Here is a 17,711-nt window from a genome sequence, read left to right as displayed (position 1 = left end):
TATTTTGTGCACCTCAGATAATATGCTTTTGTGCACAGTTTATTATATATAGTTGGTTTAGAATTTATGGAGAAGCCCCTAAAGTTTTAGTTTAATGTATATCCACCTACAAAATATCCACTTCATATATCATAAAAACAAAAATGCATCAAACAAACCTGCAACATTTTATTGTCCACACATTTAAGTTGTAAAAAGACATCACATACTGTTACAAACATGCATTTTCTTCCAGCACTTTGAAGCTTATAATGCAAATATAAGGTGCTAAACTTAAAGAAAATTGGTTTCAGTTAAAATCTAGTTGTTTTTGACCCTTTGGAGCCACCGTACTGGTAGCAGACCGACACCAACATTACTGACGAAGTTACAGAAATGTGAGAAGTGGGGTCCGTATTTGAAAAATAACTTAAACAGTCATCTTTACTTTCTTCTTCTTCTTCGGTTTCTAGAATTATCATTCGGACGATAAACTCCTCTCATGTCAGCTTTGGGGGTTTTTGGACTCCATGTGTGAAGGCACTTCTGCACTTCCATGTGAACTGACTGTAAACAAACCGCTGCTCATTAATATGCACCAGGGGGCGTGGTCTATACTAAGCCCCGCCCCTTATGGTGGATATTACCCAGCCTTCCTCTGAACCGATCAGAGTGCTGTCCGCGCTTCAGCTGCAGACAAGTCGGTTTCCTACTGCGTTTAGTGGTAATACAAAAACATAAAAAACAGGACAATAGCAGACAAAAGGTTCTCTTACAGGAAGGACGAGGGACGGATATTTTCTGTCAGGAATTTGTGGAGGTTTTTTCTGGGAAGTAAAGCTGTGCATGTCCCATCCGGAGGGGAATAAACCCGGAGTGGAGGGACGCACCGACTCTCACTGAGCACCGACAGCCGAAAAGCAGCACCCCACCACCGGCATGACTGTGACGCGGAGCTCGGTCCTCCTCCTGCAGACCCTGCTGCTCTCTGCCCGCATACAGGTACCCCAGACTCGAGTCATATTTAAACAGCAACTGGCTAGGTTTTGGGCAATGCAACCAAAACAATCTTCATGTTCTTGATGAAATTAAGTTGATTTATCTTCCTGACACCCTCATAAATCAGCACCAAGTTAGAGAAAGTCGTGTCAAGTAGAAATGTGCTGGACTCTTTACATTTCAAACGTATAATGCATTATCAAATGTATTGATATTAAGATGAGATTTAACTTTTTAAATCTCAGCTAAAAACTCACCTCTTTGCACTGGCTTTTAATACTAGTTGAACATTACATTTTTACATTTGTATGTGTTTTTTTTTTTATATGTTTCTAGTTATTGTGCTTTTTATCATGTTTTTAATTATTGTTTTATTATTGTACTCCCATTGTGTTATTTAATATGTATTGCCTGTACAGCACTTTGGTCAACTGAAGGTTGTTTTAAATGTACTATACAAATAAATAAAGATTGAGATTGATTGAATGACACGTGCCTGGAGAAACTAACATCTCTTCGGCTCTTATAGGAATATCATGATAAATCCTCACTTTATTTGGATTTCAAAGTATGTGCAATTTGTGGTGTAGCTATTTAAGTCATCAGAAAACAGTCAATCCTTTAATATACAAATGAATTACCAAAACAAATTCTTAAAATTCACATTAAATTGTCCTGTGCTCGAAGAAAGTGACTTTAAGGGGTAAACAAACCCACAACATTTCTTCAGTCTTCTCTGATATCAGTGATTCAGGAGTTTAACATTTAAGATGAGGCTGTAATTACAGCATTTAAAGGACCATTCATTCACATTTACGGTTGTGTGCATCGATAAATCATTTTTTATGGGACTCTTGCTCCACAAGGATATAAATTCCATTGTTTTTGGTCAGCTTGGGATCACATGGACTCAGTTTTTGGGCTCATGCATTGCACTGGCCACAAACTGTTGTTAAAATCAATCATTCGACTAACATTTACTTTGTTTTTCTTAATCATAATCCTTCTTTTCCTTTTATGGTAATCAGTTTTCAATGTGGGCTGCTGTGGGTGAAAGAGATCCTGCAGGGAACACTGAAGTCGTAAAGTAAAAGTATCGAGAGCAGTGTTTCCTGCAGCAGTTGAACTCTGTGACACCACAACTCATTCATTATGTGCTCTCACTTTTCACCTGTTTTTTATAAAGTTTAGCTTTCTTCTCATTGGTTATTTTTACACTTTAAAAACTTCCAGTACAGAACATACAGCTGTCGTTTAGAGCTTGTTACGAAAAAGCATCCAGGTGGAATTATTTCCATCTTTTTCTGCAAGGCCCGCCTCTAAAACAACAACAATATAAAAATGGAGTTTGGAGTCAGAAATGAATGCTTTTCCTTGATGTTTGATCGTTGCCGATTTACTTACGATGGATTAGTTAGTGGATAGTTGTGCTTTGTCTCCATGCCTGCTTTCTTCTACAGCTTCACGGTTTTTGTCTAATCGTTGTTCAAACTAGTGAAATTCTAGTGGAAAACCCAGAGTTTCAAAAGATATTTAATATTTCACGGTGTATTTTGGGGTAATGGTTGTATAAGACACCATTTAGATTAAATTAAGAGCTGCAACCATTTAAGAATATGAGATTGTCATGCATTTCTTGTAACTTTTAATCTGGTTAAATAAAGGTTTGAAATGAAATGAACTTTTAGGGCCAATCAACAATTTTGTACACATGTTAACCTGTCATGCAGAGTACTACTCAGCCTGTAATGATTTCCTCCAATCAGTTTGGATCTGTTTCAGGGGGATTTGAGTAGAAAAACCTGAGTTTAAAAATGAAAAGGACTTCTTTGGAGTTCCCATCATACAGTGTTGCTACTTGCCTTCATGGTAGTTAAAGTTGGTTAGGTTTTTGGATATTTCAAAATGATGGATGCCCCGTTCTGACTGAATACCAGTCTGAAAGTGGCGTTAGGTTACCTGTATGACTCACTGTGTGCAGGCTTGACTCAAACATGGCTCTCCTAGCTTTCTATAACAATAAATGACAACTTAATCAATATAATATATATGTATGTAAATAGTTTCCAATATCAAGTTGGCCCTTTGTCACCGAAACCCTATCTAGCTATTTGAGTAAAAAAAATCATCTGATATCCAATATCTGCATCAAGATATCGGTGCATCTCTTTGCAAGATAAGAGTAACGTTGAACACATGGGCAGAGTAGATGTCTTCACTGGGCCAACGCTTTAGACTGAATCAGGAACCTTCCTAAACCTGATATGGATAAATATATTTTCTTAACAAAAGACACCAGATCCAAAAGGGACCCAAGGACAGTCAGATCCAGTTCAAGTGAAGATTTGATTTAGACATTACCGCAAATCTAATCAAGAGACGAACACAAGTATCTGGGTGTTTAACACACAGACCTGAGATTAGCAGAATCTATAGAACTGGACCTTTCTTTAGTCCCATGTCGATCTTGACGATGGTTCATGGTTTCTTAGAACTCATTGGACCAATGAGGACTTTAAAAGACGTGTTGCCTTCATTCTTTCCTCCCTCTGAACTCACCTGTCCGTCCGTTTCTCTGCAGGTTTCTTCAGCTTCGGGACACTTTGAGCTCCAGATTTTGTCGATGCAGAACGTTAACGGTCAGCTGCAGACCGGCGCCTGCTGCGACGGACCCCGGGACGTGACGGATCGACGATGCTCGGCGGACGAATGTGACACCTACTTCCGGGTGTGTCTGAAGGAGTACCAGCTGAAGATCTCCTCGGCCGGGCCCTGCAGCTTCGGCACCGCCTCCACCCCCGTTATCGGTGGAAATACCTTTTCTTTACGCAACGCCAAGAGCAACGACAGAGCCAGGATCGTGCTGCCGTTCAGCTTCGCTTGGCCGGTGAGTTAAAAGATTGTCTTTTTGCTTGGATGTTTCATTTTTTGTGTCTGAGAAGGTTTGGTTGTGGACATGTTTTGTTGCTATGCCAACCAGATGTTCAGTTGTTGGACTAAAGACTTGGATCAGAACTGAATCAACATCAGGATGTGACGATCAGTTCTCAGACAGATGTGCTGTGTTTCCGGTGTTCATTCAGTTTCTGCTGTTTGACTGATGAAGTTTCCGCTCATCAGTCAAACAGAAAGGACATTTTTGAAGGTATTAAATAGTTTGCCTTCAGCTGAGGCAATTTAAGGTCTACTTCTTTATTTAGATTTTTTTTCTCCATTTCTTTCTTTATTCTTTATCAGATCTGCAGCATAGACGGACGGTGAGTCAGGGAAAGCATCAGTATCTCTCTGATATTTCACCGTCACAAGATAAGATAGGATAATCCTTTACTAGTCCCCCACAGCTGGGAATAGTTTTGATAACAGAAAGAACACTTTTTGGGACTTTAAAGGTCAGCAGACTTGAAATGTGGATTGAAGTTGTTGGAAAAAGTTCTATAGTGCAAATAGGTGTTTTTGTTGAAAGATGAATAAGTCTGAAACATTTATTAGCCTCCTCTGCTTTGAGAATTTTCCTTCAAACTGTTACCTGAACACCTTAAGCCTTTCTATCGATACCAACTAGATGCGTAAACCTTTACAACTAAAACTGAATTTCATTATTTCATTTTACCTTCTGATACCAGAATCCTGAGTCATAAATCTGCCCTGTTGACTGATCATTATGAGCTCCTAAGAGAGGTTTTATTTCTATCTCCTGTCTCCTGGGAACTAAAAGCAAATATGGAGCTGGCTGCTTTCTTTCTCTGATCCTCCTCAGAGTTGTTCTGGTTTGAGTCCAGATCCCTGTGGTGCTCCCTCAGCAGACACTGGCTGGGTTTCATGTGCTCATCAGTGGCTGCTGTGGTTTCCTGCCTGGAACTACAAATGAGGTCAAACTGCTCTGGTTGAGGCGCTGCATTGAGGATAATACACCGGCGAGCCGAGGGCACCTACTCCTTTCTTCCCTGCGTTGTTGTGCTAGTTATCCCCTGACCTCTCAGCGTGGCGGGGGATGAAGGCTCGTTTTTGTCCGGCTGTAGGACATTCCTGCTGTTGACCCTGGTTACTGACATGTTAAATGAAGCCGTCGTCGGGCAGAAGGAGGTTTCTGATTTTGTTGTTCCCTTTTTTATTTTTTGTATAAACTGGCAGAACTAAACAAAACCGCCTCTCTGCGTGCGTCAGTCGTGTTTATTGGAGCTCTGATGGCAGCTTAGCATGTGGAAAGTCGTGCCAAATCTGCGGCATTTCATCCGAGAGTCCCCGGTTTGCTCAGTCATTCTCCTTTCTCTTTTTAATTTAAAGCCCTTGTGTTTTTAAAATCCTTTCCCTACTCCTATCTTGTCATTTAGCATTTTTTTTAAACCCTTTTTTCGGTGTCTCAGCCTTTCTGATGCTGATCTCAGCTTCATCCTTTTGTTTCTTTCTGTGATTTTTCTTTGGGTTATATCAGCAGAGCACTATGGGAACAATGGGTAGGACCATTGCTGGGCTGCAGCCGGGGCTTATGGGACAATGCTGAGGGCGGAGGGATGGGATTTGGTGTGGGCGGTGGGACAATGTATCCACCGCAAGAGAGACAGTAGTGGAGGTGGGTTAGTAAAAGTAAAACGGCAACCAGAGCAAAGTTAGTGATGCAGCATTGATGCATACTGAAATCTCCCCTACTGTCACTGTGCTGCTGACCCACCTGGAGCTACAACTTCACTACAAACACACTTTCAATTCTTTATTTCAAACCTAGGCAAAGCATGGGAAAAGACAGTTTGTTCTGAAGGTGGTGATCTATGAAATTCTGTGACTTCACAAGGTCATACAAATGTACATTCTCTTAAGGAGCAGAAAGGAGATCAAGACATTGATATAAGCTTCCTCTGCACAAGGGGAACTTCTGCCTCCAGTTAGTGCAAGAGGAAAGGTCAGGAGGTCACGAAAAGGACCAGGTTTCATACTCTCGTGTAGATTACATTTCACAGGTTTGAGGATAATCTGACCCGTAGGTGTGGAGATATATTGATATTTTATAAAAGAATTAAACTACACATTTTAACCATGATACTAATTTGTGATGGAAACAGGTTTATTTGATTCAACCACACTATTGATTGTTTAGTTCAGTAACAGAAAAAACAGAAACATGTAGTCCATAATTCCTTTTAGGTACATAATGACTGTTTTAAAGGTGGGGTAGGTAAGTTTGAGAAACCAGCTCGAGATTGCTAGAATTTGAAAATACACAACCGGAGAAAATCTGCCACTTCCTTACAGAGCCCCTCCTCCAACACACACAAACGCGCACATGACCAATGAGGGCACGAGATAAGTTTGTGCACAGATGGAAGGCTGACAGGCAGGTAGGCCATCCAGTTATTTTAGCCGGGCTAGCTAAAATGATTGGTCGTACTTTTTACAGTATTACGGCTTCCACAGATGACATTTTGTTATGGATTTTTTGTCAAAGCACTTAAGATATTCATTGCTATCGGGATGTTAAGAGCATTCCATGGAATATAACAAAAAGTGTATCTCGAGCCGGTTTCTCAAACTTACCTACCCCACCTTTAACTATAAATATACACAAAAAATAGTCATTCTGCTTCTCTAGTGTGAGGGTTTGTTTTATTTTCTTCTTACCTTATTGTATTATCATATTAAACTGAATATTTGTCTAGTTTTGTACTGTTGGTTGGACAAAGTGACGTCACCTCTGGAAATGTGTAATGGATAAAGAGTTTTGTCAGAACAAAACAAATATATATTATGATACTGAAACATGGAAATAGTTTAGTGACATCTTAAATGCTTTTGTTTTAAAGTAGGATCCCCTCAAAAAGTCTTAAATGTTCTAGCTTTATTAATAACCTATGTCTGAAATGCATGTTGTTCTCATCATGTTGTCATTTGGCCTGATTGAGGCGTTAGATAAAATCCCAAACACAACATAAATAGAGGAAGTGTTTTAGTTTGAGCGCTCCTCCTCCTCTCTGCCTGGACCTGCCTCCACATGTCGCCTGGCTCTGAATGCTCACAAAGTATTTTCCCACACTGAGCCTCCAGCCAGAGAAAGCAGTTCCACCTCTTCAATCAAACAATCAAAGGGACGGGGAGTGATGGGAAATCACCAACAGTCGAATGCTGGTAGATGTTTTGGCATAAGTGAGTGGAACCTGTTGGCAGCTGTCATGTTCCCGTTCTCGTCTTCAAATCTAATTATCTAAGTGTTTTTGAGGTGCCACCCACTATGTTTGGTGGGCATTGGGCAAGACATTTATTTTTCCTGCGGGGACATCAGCCCGACGCCCAGATCCTGTGTCAGCCAGCGAGGTGACGTAAGGATGTGGCAAGAGTTGTTGAGGGTTTTCAGTCACAGCTCCGGCACGTTAGCTCGGTTCTGCTTTAGTGACAGTTAGACTGGAGGCATGACGCTCTGTGTGGAGCCACTCAGAACGAATCGGGAAGATTCTTTTACAGATTTGTAGGACTGAGGTCGTGTTTTTCATTCGTTCTGGTTTTAGATTCTGGTTCAAAATCTTGTTGGTAAGGAAAGAAAATATGTGGAAAGCACAAACAAGCTTGGTTTTCAGCTGCCACAAACAGTAACTCATCATGAAGGATGACATCTTTTGTAATACTTTGGGTAAAATAAACACAACAATAAATACATATCTTCTGTTGAGATTGATAAAGTGCCATCTATGATTCTGGACATCAAAATGTATCTCAGTGCATTTTCATACTTGCAGAAAAAACCCTACACTCTTGCTTTCAGTTTATATGCATTAGTGATTACATTTTGATTCTCACAGCTTACTTTGGTGACGCGCCGCCGCACTTTGCATGCTAGCCCGGCTTGCATTCGTAAACATCAAAGTAAACATGTCCAAACTTCACCTCTTAGTGTTTACTGTAACGCCTCAGCTGAATTGAAAGAGAAAGAATGTGGTTAAGAGACATTTCCATATTTAGGTGAAAGTTGTGTTTGCGGGAACATGATGCTAAAACTGGTTTCACTTGGAAGAGGTTATACGGGTTAAGAAACAAACAATCAGGCGATGAGACAGGTGGAAACAAAAATAAAACACAACTTTTTTTTTAGAGAAAAAGTATGGGAACTGTTCATTTATGACCCAAATGATCTGTTGTAAAAATAAATTACAATTTACAAACTAACTTCCTGCTTTAACTTTGACCTCCTGTAATAACTGAAGTCATATGAACAGAGTTTGATACAATGAGGGATAATTAGTAAGATTTTAGGCGATTTTACTTCACATTTTTCTTCAAAACAATATAGTATTTTATTATCTGGATAAACTGTTGGTTTGTGACCAACCTGTCTGGTTGTTGCATCTTTTTAGTGATGTTACCTCGTGCGCAGATCTCAGATATTAACTAGAGCAGTACGGTTTTGTTAGTAATAATAGAAACAATGGACAAAACTAACCAAAAAATACTTAGGTTGTGAAAAACTGCAATGATTCTATAACAAAGTCTTCAACAAAGGAGACTGCAAGTCACCTGAAGTCAATGTAAGAAATCCAAACTCAACACAACATATCTGCCTCTCAGTGAAACTTGTGGAGCTGTTGATTGTGTGATGGAAAACACAGTTTTGTGGGGTCTGTATGAACATATCGTTGAGTTCACATGGCTGCAAACACTACCGAGATCCAAGCCAGACATTGGTGTGTAAATCCACCGTAATTTTCCATCTTCAGAGGAGAACACAGGAAACGTATAAGACATGAGTGAATCCCCTGTGTGATGTTTGTTATGGCTCATTATGGTCCAATAATCCTGTCGGCTGCTCTGAACGCTCGATAGCCCGACATCACAGCCCGAGCTAACCGCTAATCTGAAACCTACATGGACCACTGTGGTTTCCTGCAGGGCTGAGTGTTGGGGCGACAGAGTTTATCTAGCTGCTGTGGATCTACGCCAACACCAGCAGGGTTTAATAAATGTGGACAGGATGATGTGAGACCACCGAGGATGAAGTTCAGGCACATTTAAAGCATGTTTTTTTATTTAATCAAAGAGCGCTGATTTAACATAAACGCTGCAACAAACCAGAAACTCATCATGTCAACAGGTTTCTGGGGTTTCCACTCTTGCTCTGGCAGTTTTCCCGCAGCGGTTTTGGATGTTGGTCGGGTGTTAGTGCTGAGCTCTCTTCACACAGGACTGATGTTAGCAGGAGAGATACACTGATTTCAAATGACTGGGATTCTGTTCAAGCTTTTCTTGAAGGAATGAAACACCCTGGAACAACAGGAACATTTAAGTTTATGCAGTGAGTTGTAAAATGTTCTATAAAAAGTTAGGCTAATGGACGCTTGAAATACTTTGTCCAACTTTCAAACATAACATTAGCCTTTCTGCACTGTAATCTCTTTCAAGGACAGCTCACTGATCTATCATTTATCTCTGCAACAAGGAGCTAATATTAACCGATAATATCAGCAATGCTTAAATAATGTCCTGTTGTTTTATGAGCCAGATCGCTCACAAATCGCTTAATTGAATTACTCAAATCCATATTTATTGCTGCAGGGGGTCTGCAACCTGCCAATCACCCAAAGGAATGTGCTTCTATACTTGTGAGGACTCTGACTGGCAAATACATTGCTTTAACATTAAAGTTCACCTCAAAACTGAGTCTTAACCCCCCAAACAACCCATTGAAGAAGTGAAGACCAGACATAATCTCCTCAGACTCCATGTTTAAAACTTAAATGAGTCTTCTCAAAGAGCCCACAAAACACTCTCTTCCATCTTTGTGTTTCCCTGCTCCTATTTCTGGAGTCCCTGAGTTTGAATGGTGTGAATGTTGGAGGGAAAGTGTCACTAGAGAGAGCGCGAGAGAGAAAACTCTGCAAGACTCAAACCACAATACAATACACACACACACACACACACACACACACACACACACACACACACACACACACACACACACACACACACACACACACACACACACACACACTGGCTCTGCTCTGTCTGTCATTCGATAGTGGTGAGAGCGACAGTGGCTTTAAGAGAGACAAAGAGTTTCAAAGTGGAGCCGAAATAATGGGACGCAAAACCTCAAAACACACACACACACACACACACACTGTGCTGTAAAATTAGGGACTTTAGGATGTTTCAGTGGCGCATGACTATTTCGTTTTGAGTCTTTCTCATGAAATACTTAATGTTCAGAGAAGTTGACTTCTTCTGTGTTTATTCTTCAGAGACTGATCCTATATTTGCTTTTCCTGAAAACTTTGCTGCAGTCTCTTTTGAATAGACAATTTTATAAAATGTACAATTTATGTGCACTTTAAGAGCAGTTTTATATACTATAAGTAGGATGTTTAACACCATAAATTATAAGAATTGTTTAATTTCTATTAAATATTTGTATTTATGTTGAATAGTCTTCAAGTATCGAATCAAATTTCATCAAATTTAATTTGTATTAAATGAAGTGTAATCGGGGGACCAATGCCAATATTCATTCACGGCCCGTCCACACGGCGGCGTGCGTTGAAGCTTCAACGCTTCTTCCCATTCACTTTGAATGGGGTGATATCACGTTTTGCCGAACTGCATTGTGGTTCCGTCGCTTTGCTTTGCTCGCGTTGCTCGCTTCAAAAGTTGAGAAAAGTTCTACTTTTGAAGCTTGGACAGAAGCGTCAGCCAATCAAATCATATGCCAGTACAAGCTCTAGCCAATCAAACCGCGTGCTTGTGTGTCCGGGGCGGGAGATTAATGTGATTGGTTGTTGGTCGAGTTTCAGACACGCCCTCCGGCAAGCTTCAATGCATGCTGCCGTGTGGACGCTGCGTAACTGTTTTTTGTAGGTTTGGGCATATTTTACAACATTAGATTTTCCAAGTTTTATCCAATAAGTATCCAACATATCCAATATATAAACATAGAACTGCAAATCTGCAAATCTTCTAATTTTAATAAAAGTTTGTTGTTTTGAAATTATAAAACCTTCAACAAAATCGATCAAAATGTATTAATTTTCCTTCTTTCTGTCTTTTTGTGCAGAGATCCTACACATTGATCGTGGAAGCCTTGGACTTCAACAACGACTCGTCCTCCGGCAGTGAGTATCTTCATCATTATCCTCTTCATCATCCATCCTTCTTCACTCCTCTCCGCTCCACTGACACAAACATGACCTTCAACCCGAGAGCTTGAATCCATAAAGATGCCACTTCTGTGTGAAAACTAACGGACTCCAAATCGGCTTCGGTGTGTTTGTTCAAACGTTGAAAGAAAAGTTCAAATGGGCATTTCACGTACAGGATAGAAAATAATATCACCTATGAAATCCTAGGCATGGCACAGGACTTTGATTAATGAGGTTTAGGCCAGCAGTGGTAGAGAGTTATATCTATACCTGGGTGACATATTGGCAAATAAATTAAATATTGAGCAGAGGCGATAACAAATTCATTTACAAAAAAACAGAAATTACATCGAAAGAAAATGTATTTAAAATGTTTTGTGATGTTATGAGGCATTAAGGCATAGATTATTTTTGCAAACCCCTGAATTATTAGACGCCATACTGTAATTCGCTTGGATTAAAACATATTTTTGTGTAGCTGATTATATTACCTTACAGTTTTCTGGGACTTCATTTCTTCCAGGGTGTCCGCGGGGTCTTAAGTATTAAAAGTTGATAAATCAATTTAGCGAAAAAATTGAGGCTATTAAAAAGTATTAAAAGTATTAAACGGCATTTTCCAAGGTATTACATTTTGTAGCTTGTTTTCAATAAGTATATAAATTGTCCAAAGAGGTTGTATTCTACAGTTTGCCTGAATGTAATCATTGCGTAGGTGTGTAGTGTGATTCTGTGTAGTTTATTTATGGCATCCCGTTGGATTTGACGTCATCTGAACAGGACATCGCGCGCTCACTGCTTGATAGCGGGCGAAGGTCCGTTTATGCCGGTTGTTAAAAAACATCGTTATGGGGAAATGCAAGTTTGCGTCCAAATGGTTGGAAGATAAGGAGGAAGGACAATCAATACTGTATATAGTAAAGTGTGTCGCCAATAACCGGTTAAAACTCGAAGTGGCGATGAGGTCTTAAAATGTATGGAAAGGGTCTTAAAAGGTATTACATTTCACTTCAGGATTCCTGCATATACCCTGTCTTCCCATATTTCGTTTCTGTACTCGGATGTTCGAAAATCCAGTGTAGGTAAACTAGAATAAGTATAACAGTCTAAAAAATATATAAAACAAACAAACCAAAATGGCTAACAGAATGAACGTGTTACATGAATTAATTATCTGTATCAACAGTTATGAGGAACTTTCCCGGTGTTCTTCAGGTGATTTGTGACATAACAACAACCCAACAAACAAGGCTGAGTTTACCATAAGAGCTTACCAACTGTTGCCAACCCAGTTACTGACACAAAATCATCAGATCATATTTATGTACAGAGGGATTTATGTTATTTTGAAAGCCAGCACATCAAACTTGTCAGAACATGTTTGATTAAATAAGAGTCTGTCCTTAAACCGCACAGAACACATTACATAACTATTATTAAATGTTCTGCCTGATCCAGGAACATTATTACTTCATTTGATTAACCCTTCGCAGACTTCTGGAGCCTTTTCTAGTTTATCAGAGTGCTTAACTCCCCCTACATTTTTACAACGGCCTTTTAGAGTTGTTTACATGAGTCCCATTCAGAAAAGTGTTTGTAAAGAGTGTGTAAGGAGGGAGTAAAGTTGGCATCTTCAGTTGGAGCGTGTGTTTATCACCCGGCTGGCAGCGAGGCGGTTTGAGCGTTGAGTGTTGGCTCAGTGCTGTATTTGGCGTCCCTCAGGGAACCATTATAGGCCCGGTGTGAAGTCAGCTGACCTCAGCAAAAGGTGGTCTTCAGTGCCTACAACGAGTAACAGGGGGTGTGTGGCGAGTCCAGTTCATTCGAGTATTATTTATATGGGATCTTATCAAGATCACAAAATAAAACACTTCCAATAAGTTGTTTCTTGTGAATATCCACACGAGTGATTTAAAAAAAAAAAAGCTGTCAGCAGAAATTCAAAATGATCATGAAAGAAAGAAGAGAATGACATACTACACATAATATTATTATGTTTTAATATATAGTTGAAAATGTATTTATCCTTTCATATGCAGGGGAACCTGGTCAATTACGATTAGCTTATTTCAAATTGGTTTAATGTTAGTTTTTCACTAAAAAGGATTTTAACAAAAAAAAGAAGTGTCCCATTTGTGATGCAATCAAAATATTTGAAATCAATATCTAAGACAGTAGGTCTTAAGGTCATTTGTTAGGGTCAATAGTTGAAAGCATTTTGATCGATGATGTTGGCAATCGCAATTATTTTAACCACAGCAATCATGATATTAATTGCTTACATCATCCCATTCGTAGTTGTCTTTCACACAATTTACAGCTAGAGTTAATACGATGTCATACGATGCAATGTCTTTCATTAAGTTAAACTGATAGATACTTTGATTCGATTGGATGTAGTTTATCTAGAAGCCTTCAGCAGTCAAACGGAGCTGAAAGGTTGAAGCTGAAACTGCTTTAAAGCCAAAAGAGGACAAAACAAATATTGACCCTCTCAGTTTAGCATCAACAAGCGAAGTGCCCTCGACGCGTGGTCGGTAACAAACGCCTGAATCACTCTGTATCACTTCCTGCTCAGAAACAAACGGCAGACGCAGTTAGAGACTAGCTGGTGAACATAGTGGAGCTTTTAGCAACCTAAAGGCCCGATATTTCCCTCAGGAGTTGAAAACAAAGCAAAAGCGGAGTGGATGTTGGATTTACATTCACAAAATGTACAGCTCCTAATGAATGATCATGATGTTCTGTAACTTGTGGATGTGAAAGTACGCAACTGTTTGCTAACAAGTTTGCCACAACTACTTATAAGGTCAGTGTTGTGTTTACAACCTGACATTTAGTGGCCAATGAATTCATGAATGAAACCTTAATATTCAAGAGTGAGGTAGATAATAGACGGCTTCATTTGCTTTTTCAATGCACGCAATATTTTAGTTAAACTTAGAATATTCTCCAGGATCATCTCTCCTTCTACTGTCTGTCATAAAAGTTGAAATCAGGGCTTCAACATTTGGGAAAAATAACTAATTTCCATTATTTTAAGTAATATTGAAATTGTATATGATTTGTGATATTAGAGGGAATGACCATAACTCACTTTGTCATTGAAAAATATACTTAAATGGGTTTTTTTATGAAGCAAACAAGTCTTGAGAATACCGTTTGTAGGCCAGGACTCTTACAACAACACAATACTTAATTTTTCACATATGTTGCTGCTACCAATTATCACGCCTTCTGCGATTTGGATATTGCCCTAGTCCATAATGCGTTTCGGAACTAGTTTAAATCAGCTTATTTTCCAGTAAAAATTATCGAAGTGAACCCAATCTCAAGGCCTCAGATTCTCAGTCATCAGTCCCTTCAGAAACGACTGCAGGACATTTTCAACAGGTTTTTTCTTCAGTCCAGTTTTGACTGAGTTGCAGATCTCAGGCAGGTGTTGGTTTGACAGCTCAGCCGGTATTCCTCGATAAAGTGCCAGGTTTAAATATTTGCTCAAATATTCCCCAACGGAACGGATCCAGTCTTTTTTGAGGTTGACCATTTTTCAAATCTGCTACCCGTGTGACATTTTTAGCACATGTTTTATTCCCCACCGTGATGTGAAGTGTCACAGTTTGCTTACAGAGGTTTCAACCGTCTCTTTTCGGCCGTTTCAGTCCTGATGCTCTTCAGTTAAACGGACGCCGTCACCTCGGCCCGACCACACTTTCCACCCCGCTGGTGAAATACCACAGAGCAGCTCAGCATTTTCAAACTCTCTGGACATTTATTACAGCAGACCGAATCCTCCTGCAGCTGCAAGTACCACCGTCCTCACAAACCAGGACTGTTTGCGTTTGTGCAGCTGCTCAAATACTGTCAGGCTGAAGACAATTTACAGCTCGAGTTATTACGATGTGATGCGATACAAATTATTTCTTGCATTACAGCAGCTTCAGTTGCAATATCAACAAATACAAACAAAAGAAGCAATTTAAAATGTCTCTGTTTTGGATTATAACTATGGATCTTTGAATATATCTTGTATTTATATTTTTACCTAAAGGAGAACTTTACTTGAGCGCCTAATGTTTGAAATCAGAATATTATTGCAGGAGTATTTTATTACACAATGACACCTGTAATCTTTTGCACCATCTTTTGAAAAGCAATAAGTTAGCATTTCAAACTGAAACACTTCTTGTGTCTGCTGTTCCTGAAAAACAAAAGTGATTTGTCTTTTTGTGTGTATACCAGTTTTTCTTTAAAACACAATTAAATGTGCTATCTGACTGATATTATCTTTATCTTATTACATTTGTTTCGACATGTATATAGTTCAGGGTTCTTACGGTCATTCAAAACCTGGAAAAGTCATGGAAATTCTAAATGCTAATTCCAGGCCCTGGAAAAGTTATGGAAAACAATATTTTTCCCAAAGTTTTGGAAAAGTCATGGAAATGTAACTAAAGTTGCATCAAATATAATTTATATTTTATCTAATCGCCGAAATAGTAATACTATAATGATAATAAATACTGTATTGTATAGTAATGAAACGTAAAATGGCATTTAACTGCATGTCGAGTTATTTTGCTGGGGAGAGATTTTAGTTTCTTTCGCCTGTAGAAGCTAGTAAGCCAACTATTGGATTTGTTTTAGATAGGCACGGCATGTTTCATATGCAGACCTTATTTTCCTGTTCCATGTGGTACCACTGAGAAAGAGTACTTTTTTTGGTCATGGAAAATTAGGTAAAGGTCATGGAGAAGTCGTGGAAAAGTCATTGAAAATCATTGGTGAAAAAGTGTATGAACCCTGATAGTTTCCGTAATCTACATGACCTACACATTGGTTTGCAAGATGATCTGGCACTATTTTATTCTACTCTGTTTCTTCTTGCACTATTTTTTTTGTTTGAATTTGTATAGTGCTTTTCCTAATGCTCAAAGACGCTTTACATAACATCAGAACAGAAACAATACAAAGAAAACGACTGATTGTTTATAGACTCTTATTGCACTATTTCACAATTTGTTCAGTTTTGTTGTGTTGCACTGTTGGAGGAGCCTGTGACGTCGACATAACTACACTGTAGCTGTCTACGTATGACAAATAAAAGCCTTGAACCTTATGTTTCATCGTTGAAGGAGCCTGTGACTTAAGATTTCCATCGACATATCTACACTGTAGCTACTGTGCTAATGACAATAAAGCCTTGAATCTTTGATCTTTAATATGAATTCCTCTTCGTCCACAGATGTCGGTGGGGCGATGATTGAGAAAGCCGTCCTCTCGGGGATGATCAACCCGAGCCGGCAGTGGCAGAGTCTGCAGCACAACGGCCCCGTGGCTCAGTTCCACTTCCAGGTCCGCCTCAGCTGCGACGAGCACTACTACGGCTTCGGCTGCAACAAGTTCTGCCGCCCGCGGGACGACTTCTTCGGACACTACGAGTGCGACCACAACGGGAACAAGACTTGTCTGGACGGCTGGGCCGGACCAGACTGCAACACTGGTGAGTTATCAGTGGGTTTTATTGATGTATGGGAACTTTAGAGGGGATTCTTCCTTGTTTCAGACCATTAAACATTTTGATTGTGTGTCGAATTTGCATTATCCCCATTTTATTGCACAATTTCATCGTTGTACCTTTAATCTAAATGTATTTTTTACATGTCTACTATTTGCTATTTTTGTCTTTTACTGGTAACTGTATTCTGTGTGATATCAATGTTCTGTGAAATGTCTAAGTGAAGCACCTTGAACGGCACTTATTGTATGAAAGGTGCTCTACAAATAAAGATTATTATCATATTATTATTAAATACAAGATTTTATATCAAATCAGAGCAGTTTTTACATTTTTCCTTCCAGGCAGACATTTTCTGTTTCATGCATTTATTTCAAAATACACCTTTTAAGATTATTTAAAAACTTTCCTTGAGCTTTCAGCCCCTTGAGAAAGAAAACACATTTGGTGGGAAAACAGTCAGGAAAACAGAACAATGTGATGCTTTGATAACAGCAGATATCAACTATCTCTTGAAAGGGAATTAAGCTTGAAGATATTTGATATTTCTGTACCTCTGCCAAAGATAAGTCTTCTTTAAATCAGGCATCTGTTTTGAACAAGACTGGAGTTGTCCCTCTGTGGCTCCATCTTGGACTAAAATGTCTGCTTAGTGTCAGCATGGGGACTGTTTCTCTAACTCAAATGGATTTTAACCAAAGTACCTGATTAAGTTATGGATGTTTTAAAAGGAACGATGCTATCCCAAATCATTCCTTTGTAAGTTGTTTACTGGGCGCCAACAAATCTCATACTTAGAACTGACTGAATTCCTGTTTGCTCCCTGGAGACGTTAATGGAATAAAATGAATGTTCTTTTTGCCGCGTTCATGTTTGCTCATAGTTTCTTTTTGCTTCTCTTTGACAGCGATCTGCAGACAGGGCTGCAGCACAGAGCACGGATCCTGCAAAGTTCCTGGAGAGTGCAAGTAAGAAACAACACCCACACAACACAGCAACACACCTTGTCTGGCTTTGTGTCTGTAGTTGAAAGTGAATGTAGGTGTAAAGATAGTAGAGGTGAGATACAGAGAGGTATGACTTGTTACAAATGTCTCCAACAG

At 39.4% G+C, this 17,711-nt stretch overlaps 1 protein-coding gene across 3 annotated transcripts in view; it reads left to right on the top strand.

Moving 5' to 3' along the window:
- Positions 1-664: 664 nt before the first annotated feature.
- Positions 665-17,711, top strand: part of LOC117481721 (protein jagged-1a-like) — a 36,324-nt gene continuing 19,277 nt past the window's right edge. For 2 of the 3 annotated variants that reach the window (XM_034129573.1, XM_034129572.1), the window contains exons 1-5: positions 665-981; positions 3,560-3,865; positions 11,006-11,063; positions 16,336-16,593; positions 17,516-17,576. In XM_034129573.1, coding sequence (XP_033985464.1) covers positions 919-981; positions 3,560-3,865; positions 11,006-11,063; positions 16,336-16,593; positions 17,516-17,576 — 746 coding nt within the window. In that variant the 5' untranslated portion in view covers positions 665-918. Of the gene's footprint in view, positions 982-3,559; positions 3,866-7,036; positions 7,114-11,005; positions 11,064-16,335; positions 16,594-17,515; positions 17,577-17,711 lie in introns of those variants that run through there. The other variant, XM_034129574.1, reaches the window with a different exon arrangement.

This window comes from Trematomus bernacchii, unplaced genomic scaffold (genome assembly GCF_902827165.1).
Source record: "Trematomus bernacchii unplaced genomic scaffold, fTreBer1.1, whole genome shotgun sequence".
Lineage (NCBI taxonomy): Eukaryota > Metazoa > Chordata > Actinopteri > Perciformes > Nototheniidae > Trematomus > Trematomus bernacchii.
This window is presented reverse-complemented; position numbering and strand designations above follow the sequence as displayed.